This window comes from Carcharhinus amblyrhynchos, chromosome 18 (genome assembly GCF_965287045.1).
Source record: "Carcharhinus amblyrhynchos chromosome 18, sCarAmb.v2.hapA, whole genome shotgun sequence".
In the NCBI taxonomy this organism is placed as follows: domain Eukaryota; kingdom Metazoa; phylum Chordata; class Chondrichthyes; order Carcharhiniformes; family Carcharhinidae; genus Carcharhinus; species Carcharhinus amblyrhynchos.
Genome location: NC_137341.1, coordinates 49,304,822 through 49,323,528, shown reverse-complemented (window position 1 = coordinate 49,323,528; position 18,707 = coordinate 49,304,822). Strand labels below are relative to the sequence as shown.

The 18,707-nt window shown below is 43.7% G+C and overlaps 1 protein-coding gene across 1 annotated transcript in view; it reads left to right on the top strand.

The window, feature by feature from the left end:
- The window catches only part of mapk8ip3 (mitogen-activated protein kinase 8 interacting protein 3), a 237,498-nt gene that overhangs the window by 172,698 nt on the left and 46,093 nt on the right, over window positions 1-18,707 (top strand). Inside the window, 5 exon segments of the mRNA XM_080206983.1 lie at window positions 2,387-2,482; window positions 5,082-5,243; window positions 6,913-7,069; window positions 11,261-11,446; window positions 16,610-16,793. Coding sequence (XP_080063109.1) covers window positions 2,387-2,482; window positions 5,082-5,243; window positions 6,913-7,069; window positions 11,261-11,446; window positions 16,610-16,793 — 785 coding nt within the window.

The window sequence follows — 18,707 nt, the reverse complement described above, 5'->3', positions numbered from 1 at the left end:
TACTTGTGACATCAATAAATAAACATTTAAAAACTTTATCAAACCACTTCAAAAGTCCAATCTATCCCTCTCCTCAAACCACTGACAATTCAACCATCCTCGTTCTTTTCTCCTATTATTTCCACACAAGTCCTCTAGGTAGTCTGTCATTATAATCTCAGTACTGCAGGCATGCTGGTTTTCTGAAGTATTAGATTACACCTGAAGTGATCGTATGTATGTCTCTTTAACTCTTGCTGGGATCTGCTGGTGTTACAACTGCTGCAGAAGGTGGTTTCCTTTTTGATTTGATCATCCAGTTCACTATTAACTTCTGTTCTGACATTCGTTTGTGTGTTGCTGGAAAAAAAGATGTGCTGTTGAAGCTTTCTACCTTGCACTCATCCCGAAGAGCCCTTTTCTCATGAGATGTAAAATGTTGCTCCTTTTGAGATTTGGCATTCTTATATCTGTCCTGATGAGTGCAAGACAGAAAGCTTCAACAACATGTCTCTTTTAAGCTCTGTCCTACCAAACAATCATGCGATAATCTGCTTTCTGGCACTTTCAAAGGATTAATACTTGTTAAGGTATTGCACAGAGGAATATCCTATGATTATGCTTTGTCTGGTACAGGAGTAGGGTATTCATCTCCTTAGGCCAGCTGTGAAATCATGACTGCCTTTGCTCTATTCACGTTTGTACATCTATCACCATGGATGCCCTTTCGCCTCTATTACAACTCTTCATGAATCGAAAGGGTTATCACTGTGTGAATGTCTAGCAGCCTGTGACCATGGGGACAGAATCATACTCTGTATATTGCTTGTTTCTCTAGATAATCCAGTGATTTCTTTCGCCTCTGACAGCCAGTGCTGATGCCCTTATTTGATAAACCAAGAAAGCCTTTTGTGAGACCAAGGATGTACCTTTCACCAAGAAGTCTCAATATCAGGTTAAAGTCCAGTAGATTTATTTGGTAACACAAGCTTTCTATGCGCTGCTCCTTCATCAGGTGAGTGGAGAGATAGGTTTCACAAACTCGGCATATATAGATAAAGACATAATTGCAAGATAATGTTTGGCATGCCAGTCTTTTCAGGTACCTATATAAATACTATATATGCTATGTTTGTGAAAAAAGACAGTAGGACTAGGGGGCACAGCCTCAAGATAAAGGGGAGGCGGTTTAGAACGGAGTTGAGGAGGAACTTCTTCACTCAAAGGGTGGTGAATCTCTGGAATTCTCTGCCCGTTGAAGTGGTGGAGGCTGCCTCGCTAAATATTTTTAAGAAGCGGGTTGATGGGTTCTTGATAAGAGAGGGGATTAAGGGTTATGGGGAGAGGGCGGGAAAGTGGAACTGAGCCACGACAGATCAGCCATGATCTTATTGAATGGCGGGGCAGGCTCGAAGGGCTAGATGGCCTACTCCTGCTCCTATTTCTTATGTTCTTATGTTCTTAAATCTATCTCCACTAACCTGATGAAGGAGCAGCGCTCAGAAAGCTTGTGGTTCCAGACAAACCTGTTGAACTTTAACCTGGCGTTGTGAGACTTTTTACTGTACCCACCCCAGTCCAATGCCAGCATCTCCACATTGTACCTTTCAGCCTTAGTGCCTGGCCCAACTGTGCTACCTCCATGGACAGGACAATGTGATCTGTACTGCCACCAGTGTTGTAATGGAATTCATGTTCTGAGGTTTTAATATTGGGATGCTTTGAGAGGAGTAGTACAGTATACCCCACCCAGTCCTCCTTCCAATATAACTGGCTGCTCTGTACTGTACAGCTGTGCGCTGCAAAAAGGGAGTATGGAACGGTCTGGAGAGATAAAGCTAAAAAGGAGAACAGGATGAGCTCAGCTAGAAAGAGATAATGAATATATTTTTTGAGATTCTAACTTGCTCCTCATTTTTCACCCACCTCATCCTCTTTCCACCCCTAATATCTCCTCTTTGCGCAAATTCATTTGAATGTATGAAAGGCCAGGGAATACCCCGACTAAGGTCAAAGATCTCAACTTGATGCTATATATTTAAGTAGTTGCATGATTACTTTGAGAGCAGATCACATGATTTGATGGTGATATCATTAGGATGTTGCACAGGCTGCTGTTCTCGTTTTAGTTTCAGAACCGAGAATATCTTTCAATAAACCTGTTTGGTGTTACAATTAATCTACATGTGTAAACAATATATTTTCTTTCTGTTTAAAACCCACAACTGCTGACATAGTTAGGACATTACAGGTCCAAATTATTTTGTTCACTTCTGGCTCACTGCATCTTCCCCCTGAAGAATGACATACAAAACATTTGTGTGGATGTATTTGCATACCTTATAATGTGAGAATGCAACAGTTTAACTTTATTGAAAAGTGAATTATGCCCTTATTCTTAATCTAGTTGAGTCCAAATGGCAGCCAAGAAGATAATCGTATGAAGAATGTCCCTATTCCAGTCTACTGCCGTCCGTTGGTTGCAAAAGATCCAACCATGAAGGTAAAAGCAAAGAGAGGTTCCAATGATCAGAACTTAGTAGAACCCATTTCAGTGCTAATCTGTTAATACTGACTTCTGCTAAGAAATTCTATGATACCAAAGTTAGTTAAGTGATGGATTGTTATGTTGCATGGGATCAGCAGTGCTAGAAGCCTGCAAGCTTACTGTCAGCTCAAGGTTGCGTTGCCAAAGTAACCCACAGGATCGGCCAGAATTTTACCGGCATGCCAGCTCTGGTTCCAGGGGCAGGCTTGGCTTGGAGTACGGCATTCTCCGTTAGCCTCGGGCGGGATTGTGCGAAACTTGGGAGACGTGCCGGTAAAATTCTGCCCGTTGTGTGCTCTTTAGTTTTTTGATGCCATTATTCAAACTTGCGTACAAACCTCTTTTCCTACACTTGGAATTCCCATTTCCAAAACTATCCAGTGAGATTTGTAGCCACATTTCTTGAAGAAACAATGCGACAATACAAATACACTTCTCATGCTATAGAATCATAGAATTCCTACAGTGCAGAGGGAAGCTATTTGGCCCATCATGTGTGCACCAACTCTCCAACAGAGCACCCCACCCAAGCCCTGTCCTCATAGTCCATGTATTTACCCCTCTAATCACTCTAACCTACACATCTTCATAGAAACCCACAATACAGAAGGAGGCCATTCAGCTCATCATGTCTATACCGACCACAATCTCACCCAGGCTCTATTCCTGAAACCCCACATATGTATCCTGCTAATCCGACAGACAGTAGTGTCAGTTTAGCATAGTCAATCAGCCTAACCCGCACTGCTTTTTGATTGTGGGAGGAAACCAGAGCCCTGGTAGGAAACACACACAGAAATGACAGACAGTGACCTGAGGCCAGAATTGAACCCAGGTCCCATGTGCTGTGAGACGGCAGTGCTAACCACTGTGCTGCCCAATATTTTTTCATGAAGTTATGCTACAATGCTGGCACATGGATTTTTCTACTAAGCCTGTGAACCTTACTACAGTAAGTTTGAAAGGACTGAATTTTCTCCTGTTGTAACATTTTGTGCCTACAGTCTAAAGGGGAGGTGATGGCATAGTGGTATTATCGCTAGACTATTAATCCAGAAACTCAGCTAATGTTCTGGGGACCCGGGTTCGAATCCTGCTATGGCAGATGGAGGAATTTGAATTAAGTAAAAAAAATCTGGAATTAAGAATCTACTGATGACCGTGAAAACATTGTCAATTGTCGGTAAAACCTAACTGGTTCACTAATGTCCTTTATGGAATCTGCTGCCCTTACCTAGTCTGGCTTACATATGTCTTCAGAGCCATGGCAGTGAGGTTGACTCTCAACTGCCCTCTGAAATGGTCTCATAAGCCACTCAGCTCAAGGGCAATTAGGAATTGACTGTAAATGCTGGCCAGCCAGTGTTGCCCATATTCCACAAATGAATAAAAAAAAGTAATATTCTATAGTCAATTTGAGCGACATTTTTACAAAACTGTATCACATGTAGCCTGTTATCTTATTTGCGCACCAGAGTAAGGCATAAAACAAGATGATGGTCCTTCAGTTTCTGTACAGAAAAGATGGATTTGAAAGTGCCTGTATCTTTTATGCCCATTTTACTTGATGACATCGTTAACAATCCATGAAAGACATCTACGGATGAAGTTGAGCCCAAACTGGGAATTTCAGTGGACGTTAGCACAGTGCGAGTAGTGAAACACTACCCAAAGAGAGAGCATGATTTCCCTGCATAGTGTGCAATCTTTTGCAACACAATACAGATAATGATCTGATTATGCAAGTTCTGAGAGCAGCTGGAAGGAGGATGTAAAATGTCAAAACAAATCAGCACCCTTTTCCTATGCAGTATGAATTGTGAGCATTTGAAGTTTTGTATTTTTATCCTGAATAATGCAAGAAATGAAAGCTTTGGCAATGTGCCTCACTTTTTATCAATGTTCAAATAATGTAAACCCTATCCTAAAACCAGCTTCCTGAGTTGCTGCTTTGGTAAAGTATATCCCAGTCTGCAGCAGATGTATTGAATCTTCATGAATAGATGAGACCCGTCGAAGGGACCAAGTCATCATTCAAACCACTTGTTAAGAAGCACTTAGTGGAACTTTTTGGTAGCATTGTGGTACTGTCACTGGGTTAGTAATCTTAAGGTCCTGGCTGGTGCCCTGGGGACACGGGTTCAAATCCCACTGCAGCAGCTAGTGGAATTTGAATTCAATCATGGCTATTCAGGTCTGTCAGGATAAAGATTTGTCCATTTTTGAGAAAGAAAATTATAAGATAGCCAAATTATGTAGATATATATTTCCCTTCTGGCCTCCTGGGCAGGACATTGGTCTGACCTACAGGTGACTCCAGATCCACAGCAATGTGGTTGATTATTAACTGCTCTGGAGTGGCCACTAGCAAGTCACTCATTCGAGTGCAATTAGGGTTGGGCAACAATTACTGGTCTTGACAGCAACGTCCACATCCCATGAAAGAATAAAAAAAAACCTCTCATAGGCATCAGACGTTCTGCGCCCAGTATAAGTCTGGAGTTGTTTGATCTGGTATTTCTCATGATGGTTATTACATTTATGATCCTCACAGCTTTGGTGTGCTGCTGGTGTGGATTTAACCGGCTGGAAGCCACAACGAATAGATAACGGGAATGAACTGGGCCGCTCGCGGAGCTGTGATCCCCTAACCACCGACACGGAGAAGGATGGGAAGAACAGCAGCAGCCACAGCTCTCCTGATAAAATCAAGAAGGTAAATTCATAAGATATAGATGCAGAATTAGACCATTTGGTCCATCGACTCCGTTCTGCAATTCGATCATGGCTGATATGCTCCTCATCCCCATTTTCCTGCCTTCCCCCATAATCCTTCAACCCATTACCAATGAAAAATCTGTCCAACTCCTCCTCAAATTTACTCACTGTCCCAGTGTCCCTGGCACTTTGGGGTAGCGAATTCCGTAGTTTCACAACCTAAATGAAATTCGGGATAACAGGACAGTAATCTAAAGGTATGTGTGGCAGATAAGAACACTGATTTTCACAAGGGGTGACATTAAGAACATAGCACTGCAGAATGAACGAAGTGAACGGAGTTCTTTGACTGGTATCGAGGAAGAGGGCAACCCTGTCTAAAAACATGGGGAGGCAGTGGGTTAGTGGTATTGTCACTGGATTAGTAATCCAGAGACCCAGGGTAATGCTCTGGAGACTTTGGTTCGAATCCTACCGTGGCCAATAGTGAAATTTGAATTCAGTAAAAATCTGGAATTAAGAATCTACTGGTGACTGAAACCGTTGTTGATTGTTGTAAAAAAAAATCCATCTGGTTCACTCATGTCCAGGAAATCTGCCTGGCCTCCGTGTGACTACAGATCCACAGCGATGTAAACGTCCTCTGAAAAAACCTAACAAGTAAAAAAGAAACAAAATTTTAGAAATACTCACCATGGGGTACAGCAGCTGCGGAGAGTTAATGTTTCAGGTTGATGATCGTTCATCAGAACCTAAAACCGATTTTGCAATCATTATCTCGGTGTTGTTTAAGTGACCCTGTTGTATTCACATTAGTTGCTATGTTTCTTACTTTAGAAGAGTGATTATGCTTCAAAAGTCCTTCATTGGTTGTAAAACTCTTTGAACTGTCCTGACGTTATGTAAAGCACCAAGTAAATTATTTCTGCTATAAAGAATGGGGTGGCATGGACGCACAGTGGTTTGCACTGCTGCGTCATGGCTCCAGGTAACTGGGTTCAGTTCCCAGCTTCAGTCACTGTCTGTGTGGAGTTTGCATGTTCTCTCTGTGTCTGCGTGGGTTTCCGCCGGGTGCTCCGGTTTCTTCCCACAATTCGAAAGGCATGCTGGTTAGGTGCATTGGACATGCTAACTTCACTCTCAGTGTATCTGAACAGGTGCCGGAGTGTGGCGACTAGAAGATTTTCACAGTAACTTCGTTGCAGTTTAATGTAGGCCTAGTTGTGACAAATAAATAAATAGTAAATGGCAGATCTCAGCAAGGCAACAGTTACTGCTACATAGATGCAATTTTGCCAGTTATCGATATATTATTTAATAACACTTCCCCAGTGTAAGTGTTTGTTGTCAGTTTTACCTATCTCATATTAAGCTGATCTTTGTCTACACCCTAGATATGACTGTAACACTACATTCTGCACTCTCGTTTCCTTCCCTGTGTATGGTATGCTTTGTCTGCATAGCATGCAAGAAACAATCACTGTATACCAATACATACAGTCATAGAAATATATAGCATGGAAACAGGCCTTGCGGCCCAACTTGTCCGTGCTGCCCTTTTCTTTTGCGACAATAATAAATCAAATTGGTTTGTAGCTCATCACCTTCTTCACTGAGTTTCTGGTGTTTGTGCTGGGTCAATTCTTTTTTGCGATTTCTTTCTCAAGGTTCACAGTGCAGAGGACGTCTCAAGTCGTGTTTGGATCTGCACAAGCACTCACTCCACCAGTAAAATTGTGATCATTGATGCCAACCAGCCTGGCACCATTATGGACCAGTTTATAGTGTGCAATGCTCATGTCCTGTGTATCACCAGTGTCCCCGGTAAGTGAATTCAAATGTTCAGTACTGAATCCATACTTTGCAGCGATGAGTCTACCCAATCAGGACAACTGGAGTAAAAGTAATGTTAGGGACATGTTGCAACAATATTCATTATAATGTGGAGATGCCGGCTGATGTGGAGATGTTGGACTGAGGTGGGCATGATAAGAAGTCTAACGACACCAGGTTAAAGTGCAACAGGTTTATTTGGAATCATGAGCTTTTGGAGCGCTGCTCCTTCATCAGATGAGTGGAGTTTGCATGTTTTCCATGTGTCTGCATGGGTTTCCTCCGAGTGCTCCAGTTTCCTCCCACAGTCCATAAGGCATGCTGGCTAGGTGCATTGGCCATGCTAAATTCCTCCTCACTTGATGAAGGAACAGTGCTCCGGAAGCTTGTGATTCCAAGTAAACCTGTTGGACTTTAACATGATCCATTGGGCATATGTACAAGCAGAATATCTTGCCGATTGTTTCATCTGTACGTTAGGTTTTACAAATCTACAAACGCTTTATAAATAGTGTTTACTGATTGTCATTTGTAAAGCTGAACATTTGAACTTTTCTGTCTCCACATGCGGGCCATGGTAATATTTTCTTAAAACCAAGGTTGGTCCCTACATATGGCTGATGCTGTTAGGGTGTGACAAGGCTGTTCTCCTGGGGAGTCGTTTTAACTGAAGGCCTTTCCTGTGAACTGTTGACAGTTCCAGTCAGCTCTGGCCTCTGAATCACATGGTTCTCGATTCAAGTCCCACTCCAGGACTCGAGTACAAAAATCAAGGCTCATAGTGCCAGGGGTGTGCTGTATTGTTGGTGATGCCGTCTTTCAGCTGAGACATTTGCTGAGTGCAAATTAGCTGCTGTGTTTCCCACATTAACAGTGTCTACATTTTGAAAAGTACTTTATTGGCTGTGAAGTGGTTTGGGACATTTGCTAGTTCTGGAAAGCGCTATACGAATACAAATTTTGTTTTTGAACCTTAAAAAAGGAATCTCAGAAGAAGTTGGTTAAGAGAGAGAGTGTGTTACTCAGACCGTTTGCTTTCTCTGCTAGTTCAGCAGTTGTGAATGGAACCAGAAAGAATGGGGCGGCATGGTGGCACAGTGGTTAGCATTGCTGCCTCACAGTACAAGGGACCCGGGTTCAATTCATGGCCTCAGGTCACTGTCCGTGTGGAGTTTGCACATTCTCCCTATGTCTGCATGGATTTCCTCCGGGTGCTCTGATTTTCTCCCACAGTCCAAAGATGTGCGGGTTAGGTTGATTTGGCCATGCTAAGTTACCTCCTAGTGTCAAGGGATTAGCAGGGTGAATATATGGGGTTACGGGAATAGGGTCTGGTTGGGCCACTCGATGGGCCAAATGGCCTCCTTCTGTACTATAGGGATTCTATGATTCAATGAATGAAGGCAACTGGGACCACCTCTTTCTGAGGGGAAGGGGGGAATTAAGCTACTGAGTTGGATGATCAGCCATGATCAGTATGAATGGCAGAGTGGGCTTGAAGAGTAATATGACCTACTCTTGCTCCTATTTTCTCTGTTTTATAGAAACGTAGAAAATTACAGCACAGTACAGGCCCTTCGGCCCTCAATGTTGTGCCGAGCTATGTCCAATCCCAAGATCAAGCTATCCCCTCCCTATAATTCTGGAGTGCTCCATGTGCCTATCCAACAGCCGGGTATTTGTGGGTATGTGGGTATTTCTAGGAACAGAAAGTAAAGAAAAATATTCAGATTATGCTTTGGTTGCAGAATGGTTCCAGACCACTGTCTGTCTCTTGATGGCCACTGTAGTTAACATAGAAAATAGAAGCAGGAGTAGGTCATTCGGCCCTTTGAGCCTGCTGTGTTCTTCATTTTAATCACAACTGATCATCAGGGGTGGTACTGTGGCACCTTGGTTAGAACAGCTGTCTCATAGCTCCAGGGACCCAGGTTCGATTCCTGGCTTGCGTCATTGTCTGTGTGGTGCCTGCGTGTTCTCCCCGTGTCTGCCGGGGTTTCCTCGGGTGCTGTGGTTTCCTCCCATAGTTGGAAAGATGTGCTGGTTAGGTGTATTGGCTGCATTAAATTCTCCCTCAGTGTACAGGAATGCGGCACCTAAGGGATTTTCACAGTAACTTCATTGCAGTGTTAATCTTAGCCTACTTGTGACAACAATAAATAAACTTCAAAAAAATCAAATTCAATATCCTTATCTCATCCCACCCCACTCCCCCAGATCTCATGATCCCGTTAGCCGTAAGAGGTCCACGTAGTTGGCTGCTCCTGTACGTTAAGGTGGCCTTTGAGGCAGGTTGATTGCATTAAAAGTTGAATCGCGAGAAGTATTTTCTGGACACACACAGGCCTGAATTCTCTATCTCTGTGTCTTTGACATGTATCAGGAACAAAGATAAGGAACTCGATAATCCCAGCTCACAGCTCTCTGAAAGCAGGCTGTAATAAGCCCTCGGAGGTGAAAGCTCCTTCACCAAAGTTCCTGTTTTGCAAGATCCAACAATACTGTACAGAGTACTTTCAGTGTGCAGTCCACGTCTGGGGTGCCAGAGGAACTGACACGCCTGTTCAAGTACAGAGCACAGGGCTCCCTGATTGGACTATTAATTTGGCCCTTAATCTGGGAGTTCATATTCATGCAGGTCAACCACAATTGCCTGATTAAAATTGTTACAGGGGCATTGAAGCACAAACTTTGGGTTCTTTGTCTTTGCTGTTGCTGATTAGATTTTATAGGTTGAAATAAATCTAATGGCAGGTTAGCAAGGCAGAGAAATTGGTCGAATTATGTGGCCTGATTTTATGAATTCGTACCCAACAGCCAGGAGACCTTGCCTGACTGACACATGTCAGGGGGTCCTAGGACTTTGTCCACGATCTGTCATCTGCAATAAATAAAACCAAGAGAAAATTATAGTTGCAATTTTCCAGTATGCGTGTGACTGGCCTGGGTGGCTGCCTAGCTGGAGAGTGCCCCAGAGGGTGGCACAGTGGCACAATGGTTAACACTGCTGCCTCACAGTGCCAGGGACCTGGGTTCGATTCCAGCACTGAGTGAGTGTGCGGCCTTTGCACATTCTCCCCGTGTCTGCGTGGGTTTCCTTCAGGTGCTCCGGTTTCTTCCCGTACTCCAGAGATGTGCAGGTTAGGTGGATTGGCCATGCCACATTGCTCTTTAGGGTTCCAAGATGTATAGGGGTTTGGCAATGATAAATGCATAGGGCTACAGGGATAGAGTGGGCGTGAGTCTGGTTAAGATGCTCTTTAGGAGAGTTGGTGCAGACCCAATGGGCCGAATGGTCTACCCCTGCACTGTAGGGATCCTGTGATGTTGTATATGTGTTTTTCAGGATGAAACTGAACTCCTGCTCCAACTCCTAGCTTTCCCTGACCATTTACAGAACAAGTGATAATACAGTTCAGCAGTGGTGCATTTATCTGGAATGGGGCTGGCTGGAGGACAAAATTGAGCTGTGGACAAGTGCAGCCCAGGCTGATGGATTGGAGACCTCTACTTTCTGATAGGGAATGGGTTATAGGTGTAGCATGAATTGGAACTGTTCGCTGTAAGATCTCCCTGCTCATTGTGATGGGGGTTGCTGTACGATGTGTTGGAGCTCTATCTGGCACGCAGTTTGTTACAATAGGTCTGGCCTACTCTAGTCCACTCTTGCTGTACTACGCTCAGTGAGTAGGAATGACATATTCCTCTCTGAGATGCCTTTGAAGGGACCTAATTGGTTAAATTCAGGTTGTCTTTCAACCCAGTGTCCAACAGTAGCAGTGACAATAACCTCCTCAAACAACAATCAGGATGGCTTGTACAAGAAACCAAACGGCCCCATTGCTACTGTTAGAATGCTATTCTGAGGCTAGAGCTGTAGACACTGGGGAGGGGCAGAGGGGTTGGCAGCGGACTTTTGGCTGGACCGGCAAATCCTAGACCATGTTTGGAACAATTTTTTTTTGAAATCTCGTGTATTACACTTCTTTGGAATATTTGGCCATTCCTACTTCTCACTTTGGAAATTGTTGAAACTGAGCATTCTAACTGGAGGATGAAAAAAAATCAGTTCTTGGTAAGCCTCCTGAACCATGCGACTACACGGATGCTGTCTTAATAGCTTCTTTAAAACATTGTGGTAGATACGGCAAGATGAGAATTTTCCTTTTCTCTTTGTATCAGCTGCGAGCGAGAGTGACTATCCTGCCGGAGAGATATTTTTAGAGGGAGACATGAATCCGGATGATTCCAGTGGAACAGAAGGGGTGCTAGCAGGAATTACTCTGGTGGGATGTGCAACACGCTGCAATGTTCCCCGGAGCAACAGCACATCTAGAAGTGACACCCCAACATCTGACAAAGGACAGGGTGGGTAATAACACCATTAAAATGTTTTTCTTTTTATTTAAGAAAAAATTAAAACTTTCATTCCCGCCTGCAAGGTGATTTTGTTTGGTTCAATCTTGCTTCAGGAAGCAGTTTAGAATTTGAATTCAGTTTCTAAAAAAAAGAGTCTGGAAATGAACTGATGTCAGCAGAAGTGAAAATGACATCAGCCTGATTATCCGACTAAAACCAAACAGGTTCACTGATGCCATTTAGGGAAGGAAACCTGGTCATCCTTATCTGGTCTGGCCTACATGTGCCTCCCTGGTCCAGACCAGAGTGGGTGACTCTTAACTGCTCTTTGATGTGACCTAGCAAACCACTCAAAAGTTTATTTAAAGTTTACCTATTTGTCACAAGTAAGGTGTACATTGAAATGAGGTTACTGTGAAATTCCCCTAGTCGCCTTACTCCGGTCTCTGTTTGGGTCATGCACTTAACCAGCACGTCTTTCAGACTGTGGGTGGGAACTGGAGCACCCAGAGGAAACCCATGCAGACACGGGGAGAATGCAAATTTCACACAGTGACCCAAGCCAGGAATTGAACCCGGGTTTCTGATGCTGTGAGGCAGCAGTGCTAACCATTGTGCCACCCACTCAGTTGAAATTAAACCACAACTTTAGTGATTTAAGAAGAAAACCCACTATTCCCTTCTTGGGGTAATAAATGTCAAATGATGTCCAAGTGATGCCCTGCAGCACTGACATTCTCAAGCTATCTCTAAGATGATGTGTGAAGAATAGAATTCCCTTCAGCTTTCATTCTGTTTTTTGTTTAGTATCCTTCCCTGATAACTTGATCATGTCCATATGGCAAATTATGAGTGCAAAGCCCTTCTGCAATTCAGCAGGAGAAAGCATTAATAATGTCGCCATGGTGCCCAGTAATTGTTTTGAGTATCAGATGAGAGGGAGGTTCATACTCATTGGGAGTTTAGAAGGATGGAGGGGGACCTTATTAAAACTTACAGGATACTGTGGGGCCTGGATAGAGTGGAGTGGAAAGGATGTTTCCACTAGTAGGGAAACTAGAACCAGAGGGCACGAACTCAGGCTAAAGGGGGTCTTTAAGTCTCCCTTTAAGAGTCTTTAAAACAGAGATGAGGAAGAATTTCTTCAGCTAGAGAGTGGTGAATCTGTGGAACTCTTTGCTACAGAAGGCTGTGGAGGCCAGTAAATTGAGTGTCTTTAAGACAGAGATAGATGGTTTGATGATTAAGGGGATCAGGGGTTATGGGGAAAAGCAGGAGAATGGGGATGAGAAAAATATCAGCCATGACTGAATGGCGGAGCAGACACAAGGGGCTGAATGGCCTAATTCTGCTCTTATGGCTTATGGTTCAGAGGGTGGCCCCCGGGGGATTCAGAGAAACTTTCAACCATTTTCATTGACTCTGCCATTGGCTAAATGACTTTCCGTTGTTAATTTGAATTCTGGTAAGTGAGCTGTGAGACTGTTCATCTTCATCGAAGATTTTGGAAAGTGGATCAGGAACTTGGGCATATTCATGACAGATTGGCAAGCCAAGGAAGACATTTGATCATAATTGTGACCATCTCCGGAATATGCTCATCGAATGTCTCAGAGTGGGGGCAAGGGCTTCCGTAATCATCTCCAGGTGGCCAACAGAGTAAGAAAGTTCCCAAATGGATTCTGAAAATGAACCGGGAGAATGCCGTACTGCTTACGAATTCTGGGAAGTGGTCTGAGAGACTGATTATCCTCATAAGAGGCAGGTTAGAATCATAGAATCCCCCAATGCACAAGGAGGCTATTCGGCCCATCAAGTCTGCACCAACCACAATCCCACCTAGGCCCTATCCCCACAGCCCCATGCATAGATAGCATGGTTAGCATGGTAAGAGTGTACAAACTCAGCACAGTGGTCAGCACTGCTGCCTCACAGCACCAGGGACCTGGGTTCAATTCCAGCCTCAGGTCACTGTCTGTGTGGAGTTTGCATATTCTCCCCGTGTCTGCATGGGTTTCCTCCCACAGTCTAAAGATGTGTGGGTTAGGTTGGATTGGCCATGCTAAATTGACCATAGTATCTTGGGCATTAGCAGGATAAATGCATGGGGTTACGGGAATAGGGCCTGGGTGGGATTGTGGTCGGTACAGACTTGATGGGCCGAATAGCCACCTCCTGTACTGTAGGGATTCTATGAAACTCATCACAGCTGGAGGAGGAGAGTGGGAGATTTCCCATTCTCAGTACAGCTGTAGACTGCCAATTAAATGAGAGAAGGATGACATCTTCCTTCCACCAGTCTGGTCTGCAGCCAGATGTCCAGTAAACGTCCCAAACAAATTCTAGAGGTAACTTTCTGACTTTAGTGAAGGACTTTAGTATCCCCTGAAAATGCCCTCGACATTTGAGAAATAAAGCTCAAACTAAGTGTGGTTGGTGTTTCTGGCATCCAGCCAAGCCCAGGGACGTTGAGTAAATTGAAACAAGTAATTCATGAGCGTACCCTGTTGATTGTAAGCATAGATTTTGTGGTACTGTGATTGCAGAGTGGGGGTCAGTGCTGCCCAGTTGTAGCATTTTCAATTTTCAGTTCATTAAAATCAACTGCCAGAAAATCAGTGGTGCTACAAGTTGTATGTGCTGACCTTGATGTTCAATATTCCGGTTACCTCTTGCGTTAAGCATTACCCTATGCCAGAACCTCGCAAAGACATTTACATAGATGTAAATGTTGTTTGGTTCCAACACTGGTCTGAGTGCAGTGTTTTAGTAGTGTGCCAATGAAGCATGTGTGTTGATGAATTCTGTCCTCTGTTGACATGGAAGTGTAAAGAGGTCGGGGACTATGGGCTGCGTATGGCATCCAGTATTTTTATTTTCTGGGAGGCTGATTTTTGCAACCAGAATTAATTAGCATTTTGTCAGCCACCTGCCAGTGTGAAATGGGCTGGCTGCTGATAGCTGAACATTGGGCACTGCCTGGCACAGCTATCTCTCAGCATGGTGTTGGGGAGGGAAGGGGAGTGATGTGGGAAGAAGAAGCGTTGTGATTTATTTCTGTCTCAAAGCCTCAGCTGGGTATCTGGTAGGTTTCGGTGGGAGTAGTTAAAATTGCTAACCTGATTGGATTCTGATTTGCACATTTAATGTGGTGTCCAGCTAAATCAGAGCCTTAACCACCCAGCTCTGAAACTGCTCTGAGGCAGTCAGAGTTTGAGGAAGCTGGAAGAAATTTCCTGCTTGTATTTCTTCATTTGTTCTTCTCTCCTTTCTTCATTTGTTTCATATCCCTATTTCTGTTAGATTCACCTTCCCTCTGCCCCCCCTTTGTTCTGTTTCCCTCCTGATCTTTCCCCTTTCTCTCTGTCTGTTTTATTCCTGTGTATCTCCTACTCTCTCAAACACATTTAATTTTTTATCTTTCTTAATTTCTTTATCTTTCTTTCTCTTTTTCTTTCTCCATCTCTCTCTCTCTTTCGCTTTCCACTTCTATCCATCTATCTCCACTTTCTCTATCTAGCTCCATCTTTCTACCCTGGATAAAAGCAGATTTTACTGTGGGTGCTGGAATCTGAAACCAAAAGAGAAAACGCTGGAAAATCTCAGCACATCTGGCAGATCTGTAGGGAGAGAAAAGAGCTGACATTTCCAATCCAAAGACCCTTTGTCAAAGCTTTGCTGCCAGATCTGCTGAGATTTTCCAGCATTTTCTCTTTTGGTTCCATCTTTCTACCCTTTTTTTATCCTCCCTTTTCCAATGTAATCTTCAGCCAGATTCAGTTTCCATTAACAGCTGCAGAAATATTTCCATCTCTTATGGTGGAAAGCTGGGGTTGGTGGAGGACAATGCAGTATTTTGGAAGGAACTTGGGAAGCATCTTTACCCTGGGCCTGATAATCCCCCTCTCACTGCTGCGCTGGATCTGAGGCTGTGCCTCACTCATCTGGCATTATTGAAAAAACGGCCAGAAGCTGGGGAGGAGTGGGGTGTGCAGAACAAGACCTGAGTCCTGAAGAGCTCTGGTGGTTGGGTTGTGAAGGAGTAAGAGAGTCAAGGACATGGAGGAGGTGGAGGCTGAGCCTATTAGCTGCCAACGGAGCGTGGATGTTAGTGAAGGGTTAGGAGAGGCATTGCTACTGTGCGATCCTTCAGGTTGGGAGAAATAGGATCTCAGAATTGGTCCCTGGTAACATTGCGATTGATAATATACTTTTAAAAAATTCACCCATGGGATGTGGACGTCACTGGCTGGCCAGCATTTATTTCTCATCCCAAATAGTCCTTGAAAAGGTGGTGGTGGTGAACTGTCTTCTTGAACCATTACAGTTGGTGTAGATACACCCACAGTACAGTCAGGGAGGGAGTTTCAAGATTTTGACCCATTGCAAATGAAGGATTGGCAATATATTCCCAAGTCAGGATGATGTGTGACTTGGAGGGGGAGCTTCCAAATGGCGGTTTCCCCATGTATCTGCTGCCCCTGTCTTTCTAATGTTAGTGGTTGTTGATTTGGAAGGTGCTGCCTAAGGAGCCTTGATGCATGCAGTGCATCTTTTAGATGGCACACAGTGCTGCTACTGAGCATTGGTGGTAAACGTAGTGACTGTTTGTAGATGGGTGCCAATATAGCGGGCTGCCTTGTCTTGGATGTTTTTAAATTTTTTTGTGTTTCTGGAACTGCACTCATCCAGGCAATGGGTTATTACACACCTGACTTGTGCCTTGTAGATGGGGGTGCAGTCTTTGAGGGGTCAGGAGGTGAGTTACTCACTGCAAGAAATCCTAGCCTTTGTCGTATTTTAGAGTTTATTTATTAGTGTCACAAGTGGGCTTACATTAACACTGCAATGAAATCACTGAAAATCTAGGCGCAGTATTTCTATGGCTAGTCCTGATCAATCTCTGGTCAGTGGAAGCTGTAATTAGCATGGACCAGTAAGATATCTGGAAATGGATAACACAAGTTATTTGATAATTATAGATAACTCATAAAGTTTCATCATGACCCAAACATTGAAGAATGGCGATAGTTCTGATTATTGTGAAATGTGTTTGCAATATTTTTGAATGATTTAACTATTGAATAGACGATTGAAGGAATATTTTCAGTATTGATGAATGCTACTCATGGTAATGATAAATTCCTAGCAGTATCTGTGCTGCCCATGTAGGTGATGTAGCCACTGTTAAAGGTGGGAAAGTCAACCAACCACCATCCACTGAAGAGGCAACTGAAGCCACAGAAGCAACGGAAAACAGTGCCAGTGATGTGGAACCAGCCTTGGCACGTCCGAGCGCCTACACAGAGCATGTGTTCACCGACCCGGCACAGACAGAAGATAGAACTCAGCTCAGGTAAAGGAAATGGGCATGGGTATGACCGATGTGTTGTATGGTGAAGGCAATCAGTGGTAAAAGGGTAACATTGATGTGGCCTGAAAAGAGTAATCTTAAAGTTTAGGTTATTTATTATTAGTCACAAGTAGTGTGACACAGCAATGAAACTACTGTGAAAATTCCCCGGCACCTGTTTGGGTTCACTGAGGGAGAATTTAGCATGGCCAGTTCACCTAACCGGTACACCTTTGGACTGTGGGAGGAAACTGGAGCACCTGGAGGCAATTCATGCAGACATGGGGAGAATGTGCAGACTCTACACAGACAGTGACCCAAGCTGAGAATTGAACCCAGGTCCCTGCCGCCGTGAGGCAGCAGTGCTAACTATTATGCTACCGTGCCGCCCCTGATCTGTAGGGGAAAGGGTTGTATAGTTACAATGTTCGTGCTGTGGTAAAAGAGATCAGTGAAATGCTGTTACGGGAGTTTTCTGATGAAGGTAGCAGTTAGACTCAAGAAACCAATGTCACAAAACAATAGGTAAAAATTTGTTAAAGACCAGTGATCAATGAGAAAAGTTACCTCGATGGTCACATACAGAATACCTGGACACCTTGGACATGTTCTGAGGTTATTAGTAAAAACAAAGAACAGTTATACATTTTCTTTATCAGATTTCTCGCCCTTCATTAGTTTAAAGTTAATTTCATTTAGTGTACACGTGTCAATACAAATCTGACAATACTTCACCCAAAAGCATTGTACCTTCCAATATAATAGTATCTTGTGCATCCATTCAGTCTGGATGTTACTCCTTTCTTGGCTGAAGCTCCTCCCCTGTTGCCAGGTTATGCTAGATGCTACTGTGAAGATCAAGGTGGATGTTCCCACCGGCTCAGTGCCAAGCTGAATCGATATGTGTTCCTTCAGCCACAATAATGAACCTATTCACTAACGGGATCCCAGGCCTTTGGCTCTGAACTGTTCATCTTTCGCATTATGCCTTTCAGTAACTTGCTTTGGCCAAAGCGAACAGTGATTCATACACTACTTAAAATACATGTAAAGTAGCATTATATAGCATTTATTGCCCATCCATAACTACGTGAATAGAGCCTGGGGGGGATTGCGGTTGGTGCAGACTCAATGGGCCAAAGGACCACCTCCTACACTGTAGGGATTCTAATAGAAAGGAAATTGTTGGACAAGATTCCACTTTTTAGAACTTTTACTGTAACTAACAAAGTAAAATCAAATAATTCAAACAGTTAAGGAGTGGAGGATATTTCAAGTAAAAAGGTAAATGTTACTTTAAATATTCAGTACAATAATGGTACGCCTCGTTGTTGCAAGCAGAAGTGTTGGGGCAGTGGTATTTTCAGTAGACAAGTAATCCAGAGACCCAGGGTAATGCTCTGGGGATCTGGGTTTGAATCCCACCACAACAGGTGGTGGAATTTGAATTGTATAAAAAACCTAAAGTTTAATGGTGACTGTGAAACCATTGTTGATTGTCGGAAAAACCCATCTGGTTCAGTAATGTCCTTTAGGGAAGAAAATCTGCTGGCGTTGCCTGGTCTGGCCTACCTGTGACTCCAGAGCCACAGCAATGTGGTTGACTGTTGAAGTAGCCTCGCAAGGCAATCACGGGTGGGCAATAAATGCTAGCCCATGGACAGTAAGTCCTAGCTTAGTCAGCAATGCCCACATTCCACGAATAATGACAAGCACTGTCATTATTCCGGTACAAATGTGGGACTGTGGGCAATCTCAGTCTTTGCAGCCCAGACTTTTTGTTTTGTAAGATTTCTCACATCTCACTCAATTGCTCCAGTTCTTGAGTTGCATTCAGTAGCAGCTGTAAAATAGCAGAGGTCCCTGAGTATGGTTACGCATCCATGAACTGTCTCTCACTCAGGTCATGATAGTCCT